Consider the following 20,862-nt stretch of genomic DNA (forward strand, 5'->3'; position numbering starts at 1 on the left):
CAAATATACATTGGTCGTTTTTAAATACCAAACTCTAGATTGTCCTCTCTGAACAATTTTCTCTCGTTTTTCTATCTTCTCCATTTATTTATCTCACAAAATAATCGGATATATTATTTGTTTCTATTGTTTTTCTCTTTTGGTTTGCTAAATGCATTCTAATACATATAGGCCTAAGAGAATAAAACAATCGAATATAAAAATGTAGCCTTTGTATAATGTAATATACTTTGCAGCTTTAGGGGCCTTTCTTCTGTAATGATGACTCTTGATTTAAGTATGAAACAAGACCTTTATTTACCAGTCAGCATATTAAGAGATAAGATATTTTTTATACTATTATATTATAAAGTTGATAATAATTGATACCTATACCCTTCCCATGTATACAGTATATAAGTCTACAAGGGTCCCGTAACACAAAGGTTGTCGATTGATCGTATGCTTGGTTTTCATGATTAATTGTACATTGTAGTCAATTCAATCAATCGTAGAGATATTCATGTTACAGGCCCCAGACGTTCATTTCAAAACATGACATCTATTTGCTCTTTTTTATGTTGAACTAACTAGGCGAGATAACATCGCTAAATGAAATAGCCAATCAGGATCGTCGTTGCATGCGTATTTTGTTCACTAGACTGAATAAGAACCAATCAGAATTGTTCTTTCAAATAATGTGTTCCGGGACCCTGATGTCATTGGTTATACATTCAAAATAAATTCATCTAATAGCTACGCATAGTCACTAATAGTGATTCATTCATGGCGTCAGGAAACATGTGTTATAAAATAATACAAACCTTATGCCGAAATTATAAAGCTAAAAATGTTGTAATCAATTTCCTTTTAAAATACTCTTTCCCCGTGGATAAACAGAGTCGTTCTAAACATAGGTCATAACTATACACAAGAGAATGTCAGAGACTAACCTCTGAGAGAGCAGTAACTCGATAACATGCATTTATAATATATAAATCGTGATATTTACACAAGAAAAAATAATTTATACATCAAATTCAAAGTACATTTACATGTTCTTAAAAGAAAATTACCACAAATCGACCTGGAGTTGCCCCTCTACGTTAAAGGTGATAACCAGGTCTTTCGAATTATTGCATAGAAGTTTGGGTTGCTTTTTTGCACGTTTCTTTTTTTTTTCTAGGCTGCTTTCATGATCTTAAACTTGCAATGAAAAAGAAACCGAACTTTTGGGGATAGAGATTGCTGGAATGTTCTTGAAAAAGCAAATAAATTGTGTCAATTTGGGGGATCGTAAGCGATCGTGGTTACATATATACATACTTGAATGTAAACAGAGAAAATCTGGCACTGAACACTTGAGTATATGAGTCGAATAGCAATTGAACGTTTAAGTTAATCTAGAATTAAAGAAAGTGGAATCTATCTTTATGAATTTTCTCTAAATAATTCTTATAAAGACTCTACACATTAATATAACGATAATGGACGATTTGTAATTATACTTTACACCGTATACAATACATTCCTATATGCAATATTATGTATATAATAATTGAGATAAAGTTTGTATTTAAATACGCATATATTAGAAAATGAATATAAATTATATATTCACATCTCCACCTGTTCACTAATTTATACTAAACCATTGTAATTTCTTGTCAGTTTGTTCAATTTTTTTGTATTTATTTATTTCATTTCTGGTTTACATAAGTTAATTGTGCGCCTTGAGTGTCATCGACAAATATGTGCGCTATACAAATATTTAATTATTATTATTATTATTATCAGTAGTATATCACATTAAGTGATTCTATCATTGGATGAAGATATCACATGGTAAGTAATATACATGTAATACTGAATATCGACACGTGTTAAAGTAAGTTTGTATTGTAGCAGGATGAAAGCACGTCAGTCCCCATACTACATGGTGTGATATAACGTGGATTACAGTGATACCTTGATGAAATATAAATTTTTGCCACAAGCAAAGGCGAGCATGTCTGGGGAGAGGGAAACTAAGTAACACCAATAGTCTTTCAATGTCATATCAAGTGCTTTGAATTCAACTCTTTCCTTCAGGTTCAGACCATCAAGATCATAGAGCCTGATCACGACGCTACTATTCTTCTTATCAACACTCGCTACATACACCCTGTCCTGCTCATCCACGGCAACATACGGGTAGACATCCTCTGGAGCTTGTAGAGACTCACCAGCATTCCCATCCCTGTCATAGACCCTCACCACGCTTGGATTGGTATAGCATGAACTCGTGACGATCAAACCCGTCCTGGTGGTAGATGCCTGCCTCGTATCGTGCTTTGTTTGAACAGTGTGTGTAAGAGTGGATCCTGTCGGGTCATAGATATAGACTTGTTTTCCATAGTTAGTAATGATGATTTCATCTGTTGAACCACTGTTAACTCTGAGAGCATTTCCGTTGTTTCTCACGTGGATTGTTGCTTTCCTAGAGCCAAAGCGAGAGTAGATGTGGGCGTCTGTAGTACCAGTGGACACGCAAAACGCCCCGTCCAGTTGCAAATTCAGACCATAACAATTCATGTCATTTAAGGCTAATATGTTACTATATCGCTGCTTTCCACCATTTGAATCAATCATATCAATACCTTGTGCATATCCCCCATACCCGATAGCGACAGTGCTATTGAAGTACCTTGTCATACCGAACATCACTCCCCGTAGATCAACACACGTAATGACTTTCATCTTGGGATCTGATCCTGAGATGCTCCCGAGGTCAAGACGAGTATCATCTGCTGGTTTGAACCTCTTCTCCTGTGCTTTCTTCTTAATAGCTTCCGCAGAAGTGTGATCAGTAACCTCCTTCAGCATGGTATCCAGCTCCTCACAGAGCAAGATATGAGCAGATAGAGAGTCTGTCTCAAGATGACCCAGTCTGTCATTATCTACCAAAGTAATTGAACTACAAATACTCTTGATCCTCTGTCGATCTTTTGACTTCAAGACGTCGAGGTCGTCATCAAAACTATGCTGTAAGGCATGTATTGAGTCGGTGAGATTTCGAAGATTTTCTTCCAGCTCCTTGGCCTTGATGCTGTAGGCTTGCCTGACATCATCTAGTAGTGTCTGCACTGCAGTGTGTACCTCATGACGTTGTATTTCTATGTTCTGAATATTCTTCTCCAGCTCTGCTTTCTTGTCCGCACATCGCTGAGCAAGGTCTGTCACCTACGAATTGAAAGTGATAAGTAAAAACAGCGAGTTAGATCTGGAAATATTCCATAAAGGCGAATATAAGGAATGCTAATACTCTAAAAACAAAGAAATCATACAGAATGTCACACGACAATCTGAATATGATTGAAGAGAGACATCATATAATTACAAAATTGTTTGTCATATTGAAACAATAACGATAATAATCATCAATGCTGTTCAACATAAAGAATAAATAACAAAATTAAATGCAACAACATTTTAGATGCTGATGATGGTATTACAAATTATTCTATGTCATTGTCAATCTGTATTCAACACCATCTATATTTTTATTTTATTAATCAATATTGATTTATATATTCTTATTCATTATGTCATTATCATATCATTATTCGTCTTATCATTAGTAGTAGTATCATCATTGATATTTAATTGTTATGATTATCTTTATTTTTTATGTTTACTATTACTGTTCTTAATATCCTATATATCTTGATATTGTGATTATCATCATTATTGTCATCACAATCATAATCATTATTAAAAGTGGTATGATCTTTGGTGTTTATTCTTTAATTTTTAATTCTTAAAATTTTAATTCTTTAATCATTTAATTTTCATCATGTTCTGCTCAATAATAACCCTCAGTATTTATAACCATGTTAAATCTACTTATTATACACACTTAAAATGTTGGGCAACATACTGTCCACTGTGTTGGGTAATATTTGTAAAAATAAATATATGCATGCTTGTATATTCTGGGCAATTATTGTCCAATTGAGCAAAGTTATTACCCAATTATTAGTTTTTATTACCCAACTTGGAATATTTTAACCAACAGTAGTATGGATAGTATGTTGCCCAGTGATTTTGGTCTTTTTTGCCGAAAATGTTGCCTACATTTTTGCACAAGCTGGTTAACCTCACATAGCTAGGATTTTTTCCTGGGGGGCACTGGGGGGGGGGGGGGGGTCCTTGCTTTTTCAGGGGGGAGGGCACCGGCCATTTTTTTCCAAAGTGTGTATGTGTCACATGGGCGGATCCGACTTTCACCAATAGGGGACGCGTCCGGACGTGGCCCAAAATTATCTTCACCTATATTTTCCCCGATCAGTCACTTCTTAATTTTATTCTTATAAAACAGCATAAACATGAAATAATTTGATAAGCCTTATAAAAGTGCGAGCGGGAAGCGAGAGCGATTTTTAAAAAACTTTTTTCATGTATTTTTTCCTGAAAATGTAATATTCTGGGCAAAGTTATGTGTGATCCTAACAAGATTCGTATGTAACTAGAAGGTTACTGCGAACGCCAAGCACGAGCAGATATTTGTATTAACTGTTTGTATTATCGAAAAAGGACCCGGTTAAGGACTGCTTACAGTTACCCAAAAAGAAGGTATGTATTTCAATAATGCGAGCGCGAAGCGCGAGCAAATTTTTTTGACATTCTGACCTAAAAAATGGTCATTCTAAGCACTTTTTGTATAAATAAATGGGATCGGTATGTAACTAAACAATTGATGCGAGCGCGAAGCGCGAGAGGAAGAAAATTGAGATTTTAGACCTAAAAGTTATGTAGTTAATTGGGTATCATTAATAATGCGATCGTGAAGCGTACGTGAGCTGACAATTATTGATATTCTGATGTGAAACTGGATAATTTAAGTAAATTTTGAATAAAGAACATGCATGCAGGCTATTGCGCATGTTTTAGATTTAGACCTAGAATCTGGGCATTCTGAATACATTTGTTTATGGAACATTATGGAATACACGATGACAATATTAACTTGGCAAATCAAACAATGTGACCACGCAGAGTGAGCTTAAAATGCTGATATGTAGACCATAAAACGGACACTTTACAGAGCGCTTAAATTTGTAAATGAAAAAAAATAATGAAAGCTCGATGTCCGAGCTAAAATATGTTTTGTATATTGACGTCAAAACTTGCTCCATATCAGCCTATTGAGGAAGATATGAATCTCATTGAACAGGCAATTCTGGCGCGAAGCGCAAGCAAAAATTTTATAGAGTAACATGATAGATTTTTTTTTGCAAGTTTTCCCCTCACATTAATTTATTCACTCGTCTTCCTCCTCTTATTTTCCTCTTCTTTTTTTTCTTCTGTCTTCTTCTTTTCCTTTTTTCTTCTTTCTCCCCTTTTTTTTTTGCTCTGCCAATTTTTTTTTCGAGGGGCACCGGGGGGGGGGGGGCACGTGCCCCCCGTAGCTACGCCACTGCCTCACATTACTTGTTTAAATAGTTCTTTTATATAAATCAAACTGCTAAGTCTGATTTTTTATTCTCAATTAAAATCAAGCATTGTTGTTTCAAATTCTTAGCAACAACTGTAAGGTTTACATAGTAAACAGCGATGTATATACAGTAATTATAACCAGCGTTTAATTATACTGTGATAATTATGAATAAATTTACCTTCCGTCGCAACTCCTGCTCAAAGTTAACCTGGTTCTTGATTTTGTGATATTGATGATCAACGAGTACGCACTTGTGACAGACATGGACCTTACAATCCTCACAAAACATATCTTTGTTCTCTTGTTTGTGGATGGAACACTTCTCGAATAAATGACCAATGCTGACCTTCCCTTCGATGACATCATCCATGGAGACGATCTCATGACCGTCAAACAACGCGGTAAGATGTTTATGGCAATTTAAGCACTCATCACACATAAAACAATTACATGTTTTGCAGAATGATACAGCGTCTTTCAGAGACTTGCAAGCGGTGCATTTCTGGCACATCTCGAGGACAGCATTCATCCCTCCACACTTGGCGTGGTAATCGTCTACGCATCCGTTGATGGAGACATTGAGGCGTAGATCATCGACACGGTTGGCGGACAACTTGGTGATCTCCATGCAGAGAGGACAGACCATGTGATCAAGGTCCTGGTGGGTTAGATCGTATTTCTTGAGGCATTGCCTACAAAATGTGTGTCCACATGAATGCAAGATTGTCGCCTCGACAAATATATCAAGACATAATGGACATATCAGGTTCGGTGAAGAACTTGATGCTTTCTCTGATCCACACTTCTCAGCCATCGCTAAATTAATTTATAAACTCGAGATCTAAATTCCTCAATGTCTATCAGTACTAATGTATATTGAAATGTCGAGTTCGTGTTACAACACAATGGTTCAGCTTCATACTATTGTTGTACTTCAATACAAATTCAACTACAAGTCAAACACACCCACTTTGAACAATAGAACTGGGTATTCCCACCTACCTTTTAACTTGACTGCGTGTTATGTATTCATTCCTTGATAGGGGGGCGTCATTATCAAATTAGGCCATTATGTGCAAAATCCCACAATGGATGATTTTATTTTTCAAATTATATTGTACGCAGGCAACTCTAGTTCTCTATCAAGAAGATACATTTTATTCGGCTACCTTACTTGAATTTTCGAATTTTCCTTTTAAATTATTAAAAGAGAGAATTCCTTTTCAGTGTAACTCAATTACAGATCTTATGTAAAAAACAAAAGAGTCCATTTTCCGTGTTTTTTCCCCTTCATATGCATAAATCCAAGAATGGATGATTTGATATTTCCAATGTTTTATGAATCTCTTTTTCTCTATCAAGAAAATATTTCATCAGGTTACCCGACTTGAATGTTCCAATTTTCCTTCACAGACAGAATTTGTTTTCATCATTTAGATATCTGATTATGTAAAAAAAATGTCATTTTTTTCACAATTTTTGTCTTCATGTGTAAAAATCCCAGCATGGATGTTTTGATATTTTCAATATTGTAATGCATCTCTATATATTTCTCTATCTAGAAGCGATTCCGTTGTGGTACCTGACTAAATATTCCATATTTTGAGATATCTTTATTCGGTAACAAGAACAAAAATCTTTAATGGAAAGTTATGATGCTGTATGTCGATATTGTTCCGTGACATGGTTTTATTCTCTTTTTGCAATTATTTGAGTAAAAGAAAATCATTCAGTAATGTTTATGTTGGGATAATTCTATTTGAAAAAATATATTTGTATCTTTCTCTCTCTCTCTCATCTCGTGTCCTCCTGATCTACTCTTCTCCTATTCTCTCCCACCCCCACTGTAACACTGTCAAGATCAGCGTCTCCCAAGATTTTTTTTTTGCTCGTGGACCACTTTGATTCTGTTTTTTTTCGAGGCCCACCAACCAAAATAAAAAAATTAAATTTTCATGAAAAAAAATGTTTCGAAAAAATTTGAACACAAAGCTCCGAAGCACATACAAAACAAACAGTTTGAGAACTATCTGTATCGCAAATGTCCGTTAAATGGGCAGCAATGAACTACATTCACAAATTGCATGCACACGAGGTTCACATCAAGGTTAGATCGAAACCATCATGTGTAGGCTTTGTAACATACATGATACCTACGCGTGCTTTAGTTTTGTTTGACCCACGTAGACCGATCGGACCATAGAGGTAGTTTTCTACCTCCATGATTGGGAATATTATGTTCGGACACGTTTGTGTAATATAGGCCCTACTATAGTTTTTCCCTTATTATTTTTCCTCCATCTAAAGTTTCTCGCGGCACATCGGTTGAGAAGCGCTGGTCTAAATAAATGACAAGATTCTCATTAACATGGGCAAGAGATGAATAAAATTTCTACTCGATTTTTTTTCTATAGTAAGCCATATCGGTATCCGAGTAATTATGATTTATTTTCAATTATCTTAATACGATTCGATGATGAAAAAAACTTCAATCATCAAGAACATATTACACACTCTCAATCATAAACGACCCTGTATAAAGATACCCGAAGTAATGCCGCCGTTCAAGAAGTTGGAACAGCGCCATCATACACAGCTTTTAAACCAGTCTTACTTTCTTGAAAATTATTGTTTCTTTCTAACTCTCTTTTAATCTTTGCTCCTTTATTTGTGTATTTCTTACTTTTTTCTTTCTGTCCATCTTTATTTCTTTCTCCCTTTTATCCCTTTCTTTCACCCCCCCCCCGATTCTCTCTCACTCTCCCCCACTCTAGCTATCCCTCACCGACTACCCCCTCCTCCCCCCCCCCCCACCTCTCATCCTTTTGCAAGCGCTCTATGTAGTTAGTATTCAACATGTTCAATGTTTGACCAGACTCTATTCAATTTAATCATTATTTACAATTTAACGAAAAGAGAAATCCGTAGAATAACTTAATTAGATAGCAAACTCTAGATTGTCCTCTCGCCGAGAGAATAATTTTCCCTCGTTTTCTGTCTTTACCATTCATATACTAGTATCTCATAAAATAATCGGATATCTGTTTTGTTTCCATTGTTTTTACTTTTGGGTTTGCTAAATGCATTCTAATACATATTGGCCTAAGAGAATAAAACAGTCGAATATCAAAATGTAGCTTATAATGTAGTAATGATTTGCAGCTTCGGGGCCTTTCTTTTGTAATGGTTATTCTTTATTGGTAAACAAGATATTTGTTCTACAGTCAGCATATTAAGAGATAAGATATTTTGTCTATTTTATTATATTATATAGTTGATAATAATCGATACCTATACCATTCCCATTTATACAGTATGTAAGTCTACCAGGGTCCCGTAACACAAAGGTTGTCGATTGATCGTATGCTTGGTATTCATGATTAATTGTACATTGTAGATTTAGATTTAGATTTATTCATTTTCCGTTCACAAAGCAAGCACAACAAAATCAAACAATACATTTAAAGTACAACATCAATCATAGAGATATTCATCTAAGATGGTTGTTGAGGTTCGTGCAACAGGCCCAAGAAGTGCAATTCAAAACATTACGCCTATTTGCTCTTTTTTTCATGTTGAACTAACTAGGCGGGATAACACAAAGGTTAGCGATTAATCGCTAAATGAAATAGCCTATCAAGATCGTCGTTGCATGCGTAATTTGCTCACAAGACTGAATAGGAACCAATCAGGATTGTTCTTTCAAATTCGTTTGACCGGGCCCTGATGTCACTGGTTATACATTCAAAATAAATTCATCTAATAGCTACGCATAGTCACTAATAGTGGTGCATTCACGGCGTCAAGAAACACATATTATTAAATAAAACAAACCTTATACCGAAATTAAAAAACTATAAGTTTTGTAATCAATTTACTTTTAAAATATTCTTTCCCCATGGATAAACAGAGTCGTTCTAAACATAGGTCATAACTATACGCAAGAGAATGTCAGAGACTAATCTCTGAGAGAGCAATAACTCGATAACATGCATTTATAATATATAAATCGTGATATTTACACAATAAAAAAATAATTCATACATCAAATTCAAAGTACAATTACATGTTCTTAAAAGAAAATTACCACTAATCGACCTGGAGTTGCCCCTCTACGTTAAAGGTGATAACCAGGTCTTTCGAATTATTGCGTAAAAGTTTGGGTTGCTTTTTTTGCACGTTTCTTTTTTTTAAGGCTGCTTTCATGATCTTAAACTTGCAATCAAAAAGAAACCGAACTTTTTTCGAACTTGTACTAATAAAAATACATAATGGCTAGTTGTTTGGATTTTTCTTTTTTGCCAGATCAATGTTTACAATCTTCTATTTTCACTTAATTACAATATGTAATTTCGAAAAAAAGGTGATTTGGATTTTTTACACCGATGTGTTATCGTAACGAGCAAAATGGGGAAAATGGGGATAGAGATTGCTGGAATGTTCTTGAAAAAGCAAATAAATGGTGTCAATTTGGGGGATCTGAAGGGATCGTGGTTACATATATACTTGAATGTAAACAGAGAAAATCTGGCACGAATAGCAATTGAACGTTTAAGTTAATCTAGAATTAAAGATAGTGGAAGCTATCTTTAGGAATTTTCTCTAATTCTTAGAAATTCTTAGAAAGACTCAACACATTAATATAACGATAATGGACGATTTGTAATTATACTTTACAACGTATACAATACATTCCTATATGCAATATTAAGTATATAATAATTGAGATAAAGTTTGTATTTATACACGCATATATTGGAAAATGAATATAAATTATATATTCACATCTCCACCTGTTCACTAATTTATACGAAACCATGGTAATTAAGACTATCCATATCACATTAAGTGATTCTATCATTGGATGAAGATATCACATGGTAAGTAATATACATGTAATACTGAATATCGACACGTGTTAAAGTAGATTTGTATTGTAGCAGGATGAAAGCATGTCAGTTTCCGTACTACATGGTGTGATATAACGTAGATTACAGTGATACCTTGATGAAATATAACTTATTGTCACAAGCAAAGGCGAGCATGTCTGGGGAGAGGGAAACCAAGTAACACCAATAACTATCCAATGTCATATCAAGTGCATTGAACTCAACTCTTTCCTTCAGGTTCAGACCATCAAGATCATATAGCCTGATCACGACGCTACTATTATCCACATCAACACTCGCTACATACACCCTGTCCTGCTCATCCACGGCAGCATACAGGTAGACACCCTCTGGAGCTTGTAGAGACTCACCAGCATTCCCATCCCTGTCATAGACCGTCACCACGCGTGGATCGGCACAACATAAACTCGTGACGATCAAACCCGTCCTGGTGATAGATGCCTGCTCCGTATCGTGCTTTGTTTGAACAGTGTGTTTCAGAGTGGATCCTGTCGGGTCATAGATATAGACTTGTTTTCCATAGTTAGTAATAATGATTTCATCAGATGGACTTTTGTTAACGTTTGTAGAATTTATATTGTTTCTCACGTGGATTGTTGCTTTCCTACAGCCAAGGCGAGAGTAGATGTGGGCTTCTGTATTACCAGTCGACACGCAAAACGCCCCGTCCCGTTGCAAAACCAGATCATAACAATTGATGTCATTTAAAGCTGATATGTTACTATATCGCTGCTTTCCACCATTTGAATCAATGATATCAATACCTTGTGCATTCCACCCATACCCGATAGCGACACTGCTTTGCGAGTACCGTGCCATACCGCACATCCCTCCCCGTAGATCAACACACTGAATGACTTCCATCTTGGGATCTGATCCTGAGATGCTCCCGAGGTCAAGACGAGTATCATCTGCTGGTTTGAACCTCTTCTCCTGTGCTTTCTTCGTAATAGCTTCCGCAGAAGTGTGATCAGTAACCTCCTTCAGCATAGCATCCAGCTCTTCACAGAGCAAGATATGAGCAGATAGAGTGTCTGTCTCAAGATGACGCAGTCTGTCATTATCTACCAAAGTAATTGAACTACAAATACTCTTGATCCTCTGGCGATCTTTTGACTTCAAGACATTGAGGTCGTCATCAAAACTATGCTGTAAGGCATGTATTTGGTCGGTGAGATTTCGAAGATTTTCTTCCAGCTCCTTGGCCTTGATACTGTAGGCTTGCCTGACATCATCTAGTAGTGTCTGCACTGCAGTGTGTACCTCATGACGTTGTATTTCTATGTTCTGAATGTTCTTTTCCAGCTCTGCTTTCTTGTCAGCACATCGCTGAGCAAGGTCTGTCACCTACGAATTGAAAGTGATAAGTAAAAACAGCGAGTTATATCTGCAAATATTCCATAAAGGCTAATATAAGAAATACTGATACTCTACAAACAAAGAAATCATACAGAATGACATACGACAATCTGAATAAGATTGAAGAGAGACAGCATATAATTACAAAATTGTTTGTCATATTGAAACAACAACGATAACAATCATCAATGTAGTTCAACACAAAGAATAAGTTACATAATCAAATGAAACAACATTTTAGATGCTGATGATGGTATTAAAAATCATCATATATCATTGTCAATCTGTATTCAACAACATATATATATATTGTTGTTTTATTAATCAATATTCTGTTCTATAGTCTTGTTTATTATATCATTATCATGACTATCATTATTCCTGTTACCTTAATTATTATCATTATCATTATTTTATTAGTATTATTTCTTTTTATATTTTTACTGTTAATGTTCTTAATATCTTGTGTATATCTTGATATTGTGATTATCATTATTATCGTCATCGGTTTCATCACCATCGTAATCATTAAAAAAAAAATAGTGTGATCGTTGGTGTTTTCATCATAAATCTACAGTGTCCACTGTGTTGGGTAATGTTTGATAGTAAAAAAAAATGTATACATACTTATGTATTCTGGGCAGTTATTGTCTAATTCAGCAAAGTTATTACCCAATTATTAGTTTTTATTACCCAATTTGGACAGACTTTAACTAATAGTAGTATGGATAATATGTTGCCAAGTGATGGTTAAAAATTGGGCCTTTTTGCTCAACCTTTTTAAGAGTGTACGCTCTGAACATGTTGCCTACATTTTTGTACAACTGTTTAACCTCACATTACTGGCTTAAATATTTTTAAGTGTTTAAACTTGTAAACAGCTAGGTTTGATTATTGATATTTGATTCTGAAAAAAATTCTGATTGTTTAAACTTCTAAACAACTACATAACTGTAAGGTTCAAATAGTGAACAGTGTTATATGGATTTTTATACAACGTTTTTGCTGTGATATTTATGAATAAATTCACCTTCTGTCGCAACTCCTGCTCAAAGTTAACCTGGTTCTTGACTTTGTGATTTTGATGATCAACGAGTACGCACTTGTGACAGACATGGACCTTACAAACCTCACAAAACATGTCCTTGTTCTCTGGTTTGTGGATGGAACACTTCTCGAATAAATGACCAATGCTGACCTTCCCTTCGATGACATCATCAATGGAGACAATCTCATGATCTTCAAAGACTGACAGATATTGATGACATTGCAAACATTTATCACATATGTAGTTATTACAGGTTCTGCAGAATGAGACAGCATCTCCTTGAAGCTTGCAACCAGAACATTTTGGTCGCATCTCGAGGACAGCGTTCATCCCTCCACACTTGGCGTGGTGATCGTCTACGCATCCGTTGATGGAGACATTGAGGCGGAGATCATCGACACGGTTGGCGGACAACTTGGTGATCTCCCTGCAGAGAGGACAGACCATGTGATCAAGGTCCTGGTGGGTTAGATCGTATTTCTTGAGGCATCGCCTACAAAATGTGTGTCCACATGAAGTTAAGATTGTCGCCTCGACAAATATATCAAGACATAATGGACATATCAGGTTCGGTGAAGAGCTTGATGCTTTCTCTGATCCACACTTCTCAGCCATCGCTAAATAAAGAGATCTAATTAAATCCAACCACAAGAACTATCACATTACAACGAAGCCAACAGTGCATTTCGATACAAATCATTCGTAGTGCTGCAATTGTAAAAGCACACTACTGTGAATTGAAGTAGGAACTTTCTATTAATAGAACTGGGTATTCCCACCTACCTTTGAACTTGGCAGCGTTAAGTATCCATAATTTCATCGAAAGAGGGATTTTTTTCATTCCGCTTATATATATTTAGTACACATTGATCCAAAAGCCTCGTATTACTTTTTGATTACAATCAAAGGTAAAAGCACACTGCTGCGCAGTATAAACTTCCTAAAAATAGAAGTGGGTATGATAATTATATATCAATAGCATGTATGGTGCTGACTCCATGTGACTACCTGATGACTATGTCATCGGAATTGTTCTTCCACTACAAACTCTTGTCAGTTTTATCTATTACAAAGGTTGATTAGCCAGAATGCAGATATTCCTATTTTCAACTGATTATCTAATTATTCGAGATTTATCGATCCGTGCTGGTCTTGGCATTGTTTGACTGAAGCAACACAGCCAAGAAGCTGTTTAAAACATGTATACATATACCACGCTGTTTTGCTAAATCAACTTTACAGGAGTTGTTTAAACGTTGTTTAAAGTCTGAAACAACAAAGCATGTTTCTTTAAACCGTTTAACAACTACTGTGAGATTCATATAGTAAACAGTCTTGTATGAAGAAACCCAAAAGTTTTTACTGTGAAGGACTTAATTGGATCGTAGTCCACTCTAAAAACGTGACTATCAGTGATTGCCATATCAGTTGCACCCAGCTGACTACTGGTCTAGTCAATTTGACTGATTTGTTTTAAGAGTATTGGCGCTTTGATTTGTAAAGTTTGAAACCAAACAATATTTCAATGTAGAATGTGATCTGGAAAATTAGTCACGTGATAATACCTGGAAAAGAAGATCTTTTAAAATGATTGTTTTGGTTGAAAGGTTCTTTAATATATAGTTTCAATGAGAAAAAAGGGTAGATTTAAAGAATCATTTACCTATTAAAAATGACAGATTCAAAGAAAGCTATAATCTAATTAATCTTTAAAACACATAGCGTGATATGTAGGAGCTTATTAACGTTTTCCTCATATTTCAAAGGGAGTTACTTGTAGATTAATAGGCCGTAGGGTAGTCACATAATAATGGAAGGACTGGTAATTTCTTTCGGCCCCCTTTTCTTGCTACGGCAGCAGATCCCAAGGGATATCATTATCCCCTTTATTCAATCACCAACCAGTACCCCCCACCTCCCGTTGCCTAATCCCCTCATTTCATGCAGGCAACGTTTAGATATTAAATTCCAGTTCCCTAGCACCCCCCCCTCCCCTTGAAGAGGACCATAATTATAGTTCTTAAATACTTTCCTTTTCATATCAACTTCAATTCTTAATTGCTTGGAGACATGGTTTCAGATTTTGGGCCCGCATTGTGTAAAAATGAAAACTGAGCATTTTTTCATATAATTTCCGTCTTCATGTGCAAAAATCCCCGACTGTATGATTTGATATTTCCACTATTGTAAAATCTCTATTTCTCTATCAAGAAGATATTTCATTCATAGATTACGTGACTTAAACGATCAAATTGCCATCTTTAGAGTAATCTCTGTGTAACTCATTGCGGGATCTTTTTCTATATCATTTATAATTTAATATATGCGTAAGACAGATCTTATTCGGTTAAAAAAGATATTAATCTTTAATTTCTGAGTCTGTATATTGATATTGTTTTGTGTAATTGTGATTTTATGTTCTTCTTTATATTGTTTTTAAGAGAAATTATTCATTCATGTTTTGTTATATATAAGAATAATTGTAGAAGAATTGTGAAAGCAGTTACATTAATCTATTAGTTATTTCCTCTTTAAGAATAGCCTAGAATGATCAAGTACATTCCACAGCATGTTTGTAAGAACGTTCCAGAATGTCTTTTATTATACAGGCCTTGCCTATTTAAAGGCCAAGGAGTTTTATTGTTGAATAGGGAAAAGCCAAACAATAGAATTGTATTGGTAGTGGAAATGAATAGGCTTAGGTATTTTGTTTACACATGTTGATTTCAATGAGGTCATTCAAGAGTCTTCTGGATTTTGACTGCTCCTGAAAGGAGAACATTCTTTTGGAAGGCAATGCTAGAACTTTCCATTATAGTGAATTCTAGAAGGATAGCTGTAATGGGTATATAAAGCTGCAGTTTCTTTAAGGATATCATCACATCATATGAGAGCAGGAGATCACATCGCATCATATGAGATCACTTCACCAGATCATATCAGTTTATTTCCACCTGGAATATCTATATTGTGTGGAATTACTTGCCCACCATCAATGAACTGTTTGCAGTTATTTTGAGAGAGAAATTATCAGTTCTCATCGAGATCATCAACATCATCAACCTGTTCAATGAACACGCTTCAACCCATGGATTGCTGAAATTGACTGTTAATCATCATCAACATCGTCTTCACGGACATTTCAACTCGTTACAGTGACTTTTATTATTCATCGGACTTCAACATCAGTTTCATCATCGCCATCATCAATAAGGAATCTTCCCAGCCTACCTGGAATATATATTGGACTATAACAGTGAACTATAACCCTGGATTGTACATCAGACACTTCAAGAGATTAATGTAAGATTATTTGGTTTTATTTCGTTTATGTATAATTATTTCCTGTGATAAAAAAAAGGAAAATTTAAACTTTATATATATTTAAAAATCTTCTTTATTATTTGTTGCAGTATCGTAACAGTTTCATTTCTGTTTTCTAAGATTTTTCTGTCTATCTTCCTCTCCTATAACCCTACGCAACCATTGATGGAGACATTTAGGCAGAGATCATCGACACGGTTAAGACACGTTAAGAAATTATTCAGTTATTTTTTATTTGTGATAGTTCTAAAGATTTATCTCCTTATCCTTCTATTCATGTTTCATTTCTGGTATTTCTAAAGATTTTCTGTTTATATAATTCCTCTCCTATAACCCTACGCAACCGTTGATGGAGACATTAAGGCAGAGATCGTCGAAACGGTTGGGGGACAGTTGAGGGACGTTAAGATAAATTATTCAGTTATTTTTCATTTGTGATAGTTCTAAAGATTTCTCTCCTTATCCTTCTCTTCTCTTTGATTCTATCTCTGGTTTCATCTCATGTACTCCTGATCCACTCCTCCCATATTCTACCCCCCCCCCCCCTCTCTCTCCCCCTCTCTTCCCCTTCTCCCCCTAACTCTCTCTGATTGCCTCTCTCTCTCATCCTTTCTAGTTTGCATTCAAAGTTTGAACAGACTCGATTCAAATTTATGATATTCAGAGTTTTATGAATATTGAGAAAAACATAGGTTCAATTAAAAGAAAAACGATATAACAAACCTCCATAATTATGTGCTCGATCTACTTCGGGGTTAATGTGATTGGGTAGCTTTTAGAAAGCAACTAATGGGCCTAGTAACACAAAGGTTAGCAATTAAGCGCACGCTTGATTTTAACGATCGATGATACATTATAGTCAATGCAATCAACCGTAGAACAATGTTCTACGATCATTGCTAAGCTTTGTGTATACGGGCCCCGGTCGACTTCCCCTCGTTTGTTGTTTTTATATCTCATAAAGCCATCGTAAATCCATTTGTTTTCATTTTTCTCTTTTGTTTTCATTTTTCTCTTTTGTTTTGATAGAGCTACTCTACTACACATGGAAGTCTACGTTAGCTAATGAAATGATCGAACATTAAAATTTATTGATAATGTTAAATTAAACGGATTTATATATTTACAAATATAAATTAGTCAGCCTATCGATAACTTATTAATTTCTGTATTTTCATGCTATTATACTACTTTTTCCGTATGCTGTAAAAAAAATGGGCCTGAATAAGTGAATGAAACAATCAGGGAAAAAGTATTATTTCATGCGGCTGTATCGATTGTATTTGCGATATACCATGACTTTCACATCCTACCGGGTACCCATTTAGCACCTGGGTCGAGAGTGGCAAAGTGTGCCAAAGGACGCCAGACCGCGGTGGAATTCGCACACACATCCCTCTGTTTACAAGGCGAGAGTCAGAACCACTACACCACGGCTCCTCCACACTATAATTTTTCATTAATTTACTTTTAAAGTATACTCTTTCCCTTTGGATAAACAGCACTGGAGTCGATCCGTGACGCCATACTCTTCAATTGGGGGAATAGGCCACCCCCCCCCCCCCTTGAACAAATTAAAGATTCACAACACAAATCGACACCCATGATAAACAGAATCGTTCTAAACAAGGTACTAAAAAAACTATATACAAGAGAATCTCATAGAATAACTTCTGAGAGAGCAGTTACTCGATAACATGCATTTCTAAAATATAAATCGTGATATTTACACAAGAAAAAAATAATTTTTACATCAAATTAAAAATACAATGAAATGTTATTAAAAGAAAATAACCACAGATCGACCTGGAGTTGTCCATCTACGTTAAAGGTCTCTTGAATCATCGTATAAAGTTTTTTTAAGCACGTTTTTATTAAAGAAAGGCTGTTGTCATGATCCTAAACTCGCAATCGAAAAGAGAAAAGAATTCCGCATTTTGGGCTTGTACTAAAACTAGTTTAGTTTTATTTATTTATTTTATTTTAGCCTCGTCAATATATTTTAATTCATACTTGATTTAAATTCCATTCGGAATATCGAAAAAAGGAGCGGCTTAGTTTTGACACCGGTTTGTTTTCGTTATATGCAAAATGGGGATAAAGATTGAAGAAATGATCTTTAAAAAACTTGTAAATGGGTGTCAAAGTCATGGTTTTGTGGCGGTCCTCATGGTGATTATTGTATGATACACGAGTGCATTAGAACATACGCCAACCACTGGAATATACGAGTCGAATAACAATGGAACATTTGATGCAAAATTCAAGTTAAATCAGGAATTCTGTTTGTATGATTTTTTTTCTAATGGCCGCCGTACCGCGAGTCAAAAACAGCCGTTTTAACATTGTTTGTACCAACTGTGATTTGAATATAAAATTAGATAAAACGGCTGTTTTCGACTCGCCGTACGGCGGCCGTTATAGGTGGAAATGTGACTGCAACATCTTAAACTTCTCTGTACCATAATATACAGTGCGTCCCAAAAAAAACTATACACTTTTGAAATGGCTGCCAAATAAAAAATGTAGCACTTTGGGGGAAAAGATTTATAGATATGGAAAGCCAATAAAGTCAACTTTCAAATGACACCAAAAAGTTGGAAAATTATTCATGCTTGAGCGAGCACTGCCCACTGAAACAGAGGGTATGCAAATTAGGGTGGGCTAGAATTAGCTTTCCAATTTCTTTCAGATGTTTTGTCTGGTACTTGCAAAGTTGAAGGTTATTTGGTGAGTTAAAGATCAGATGTTATCAATTTGTTGTTTGTGAAAATTTCATACGTTATTAAATTGAAATTTAATGCATGAGTGATCATGAATTGCAATTTTTAGTGCAGCTTTATCATGTGGATCATGTGGATCTTAACAATGTGTTCATGACAGTCAGGAGAAGAGGGGGTAATATGACTTAGGTAGGTGAAGTAAGTTGATGGGCTTAAGGTCAACAGAACATTTAGCAACCCCTCCCTCCATCTCTACCCCCTCCCCCCACTTCTCTCCTCCTGAGAGACTAAGCTTGGCTAGGCTGGGCAGGAATTAGCCATACAGTTTTTTGAGAGGTTAGTCCTTTGGAACTTACAAAGCTAAGGGTGTTCTGCTATTCATGAGTGAGATAAGTTTTGGTTTTAATAGGCAAATTTCATGAATTACTCAATCGAAATGTACTGCATGAGTGAACAGGAATGCAATTTTAGTGTAGCATATTCATCTTGTGGACATCAGAAGTGTGTTCATGAGAGTCAGAGTAACGTGATGGTACATGTACCTGTTACAAGCAAGAGGGCGAGGTATGCTAAGACTTGGTTAAAAGGGCATTCCTCTTCTTTTTGTCGTTTTACAAATTAAAAGTCATAGGTACCCTCCCCTCTTCACCTCCATTTTCCAGCCCCCCCCCCTCTCTCTGTCTCATCTCCCGGATTGTAGCCTTTTCAAAACTTAACTTCCAAGTGACTGGTGGCTGATGGTCAGTTTGAATGATTGCCCAAACAAATTAATGATTATGATGATTAATGAAATAATTTATTGGAAAAAATGAATGTTTTATTGATCACATTGCATATTGAATGAGTTAATTTACTGATAAATTGTTGATTGAATGATTGATAGGAAAAAGTTGATGCCCTAATTCAGAATTAATCATTAAACCAACATTCTGCTCTGGACTTCACACGTACATAAGAATAGCCATCAGTCTCTCAACAGGAGGGGAGGGTGGGAAAGAGGGAGGGGGCGGGGCTGAATGTTCTGTTGACCCTTATTCCATCAACCTACTTCTCCCACTTAAGCCCTATCTCACCCCCTATTCTCCCGACTGGCCGACTCCCATGAACACATTGCTGAGATCGCCATGATAAAGTTGAAATGCTGCCCCAAAAGAGATCCAAATGATAAAGCTGAAATGCTGCTCCAAAAGTGTAATTTGTGTTCACTCATGCATAAAAGTTCAATTTAATAACTTAAAAAATTTGCTTAAGCTATCAAAACTGATCAAGGTTGATCATTAATTTATCACAACGCCCTTAACTTTGTAAGTTCGAAATGATTTGCCTCTCAACAACTGAAATAAATTTGAAGGCTAATTCCAGCCCACCCTAATTTTCATACCCTTTGTTTCAGTGGGCAGTGCTCGCTCAAGCATTAATATTTTTCCAACTTTTTGGTGTCATTTGAAAGTTGACTTCATTGGCTATCCATATATGAGAGTCTTTTTCCCCAAAGTGCTAGATTTTTTTATTTTGCGGCCATTTCAAAAGTGTATAGTTTTTTTTGGGACGCGCTGTATAGATATTGTAAGCCTGGTATTATATACCTAAATACATTTCGTATATGCAGTATTATGATCTTCGATATCTTGCAGATAATAATTAAGATTAATTAAGACATTTATATCTAAATGTATCTATTCACAAAATGAATGTGTCTATTCATATCTCCTTCTGTTCACTAATATACAAAATACCATTATATTGCTTTCATTCATATTCAGAGGGACTTATGACAATTTCAAAGAAGACTGAAAACAATGTTATTCTTGAGATGTCTTGTTTGCATTCTTAAAAGAAAGGAAATCAAAATGGAATATTTTCAAGACTATTCTGAAACAATACCTATACAAAAAGTTTTTACCAGCAAATATTTCATTTTTCAAATAAATGGTTTTAAGCGGTTGGTACATCTTTCCCTTTTGGAGAAGATTACATAATAAGAAAAAAAATGCAAGAATCTTCTAGACGGTCAAAAAGAAAGCATCTTATCATTCCATC

General features: G+C 35.4%; 2 protein-coding genes across 2 annotated transcripts; both read right to left on the minus strand.

Annotated features, from left to right (window-relative positions):
- Window positions 1-1,935: 1,935 nt before the first annotated feature.
- On the minus strand, window positions 1,936-6,272 carry LOC121427986 (E3 ubiquitin-protein ligase TRIM71-like). Its single transcript, XM_041624565.1, has 2 exons — window positions 5,637-6,272; window positions 1,936-3,201 (listed from the first exon to the last, which is right to left on the minus strand). Exons 1-2 carry the CDS (start codon window positions 6,270-6,272, stop codon window positions 1,936-1,938), a joined length of 1,902 nt encoding a protein of 633 aa, XP_041480499.1.
- A 3,301-nt stretch (window positions 6,273-9,573) lies between these two features.
- On the minus strand, window positions 9,574-13,890 carry LOC121427766 (E3 ubiquitin-protein ligase TRIM71-like). Its single transcript, XM_041624317.1, has 2 exons — window positions 12,758-13,890; window positions 9,574-11,715 (listed from the first exon to the last, which is right to left on the minus strand). The coding sequence occupies exons 1-2, from the start codon at window positions 13,388-13,390 to the stop codon at window positions 10,450-10,452; spliced, it is 1,899 nt and encodes a 632-aa protein (XP_041480251.1). The 5' UTR covers window positions 13,391-13,890; the 3' UTR covers window positions 9,574-10,449.
- Between the last annotated feature and the right edge of the window lie 6,972 nt (window positions 13,891-20,862).

Source organism: Lytechinus variegatus, chromosome 14 (genome assembly GCF_018143015.1).
Source record: "Lytechinus variegatus isolate NC3 chromosome 14, Lvar_3.0, whole genome shotgun sequence".
Classification (NCBI taxonomy): Eukaryota; Metazoa; Echinodermata; class Echinoidea; order Temnopleuroida; family Toxopneustidae; genus Lytechinus; species Lytechinus variegatus.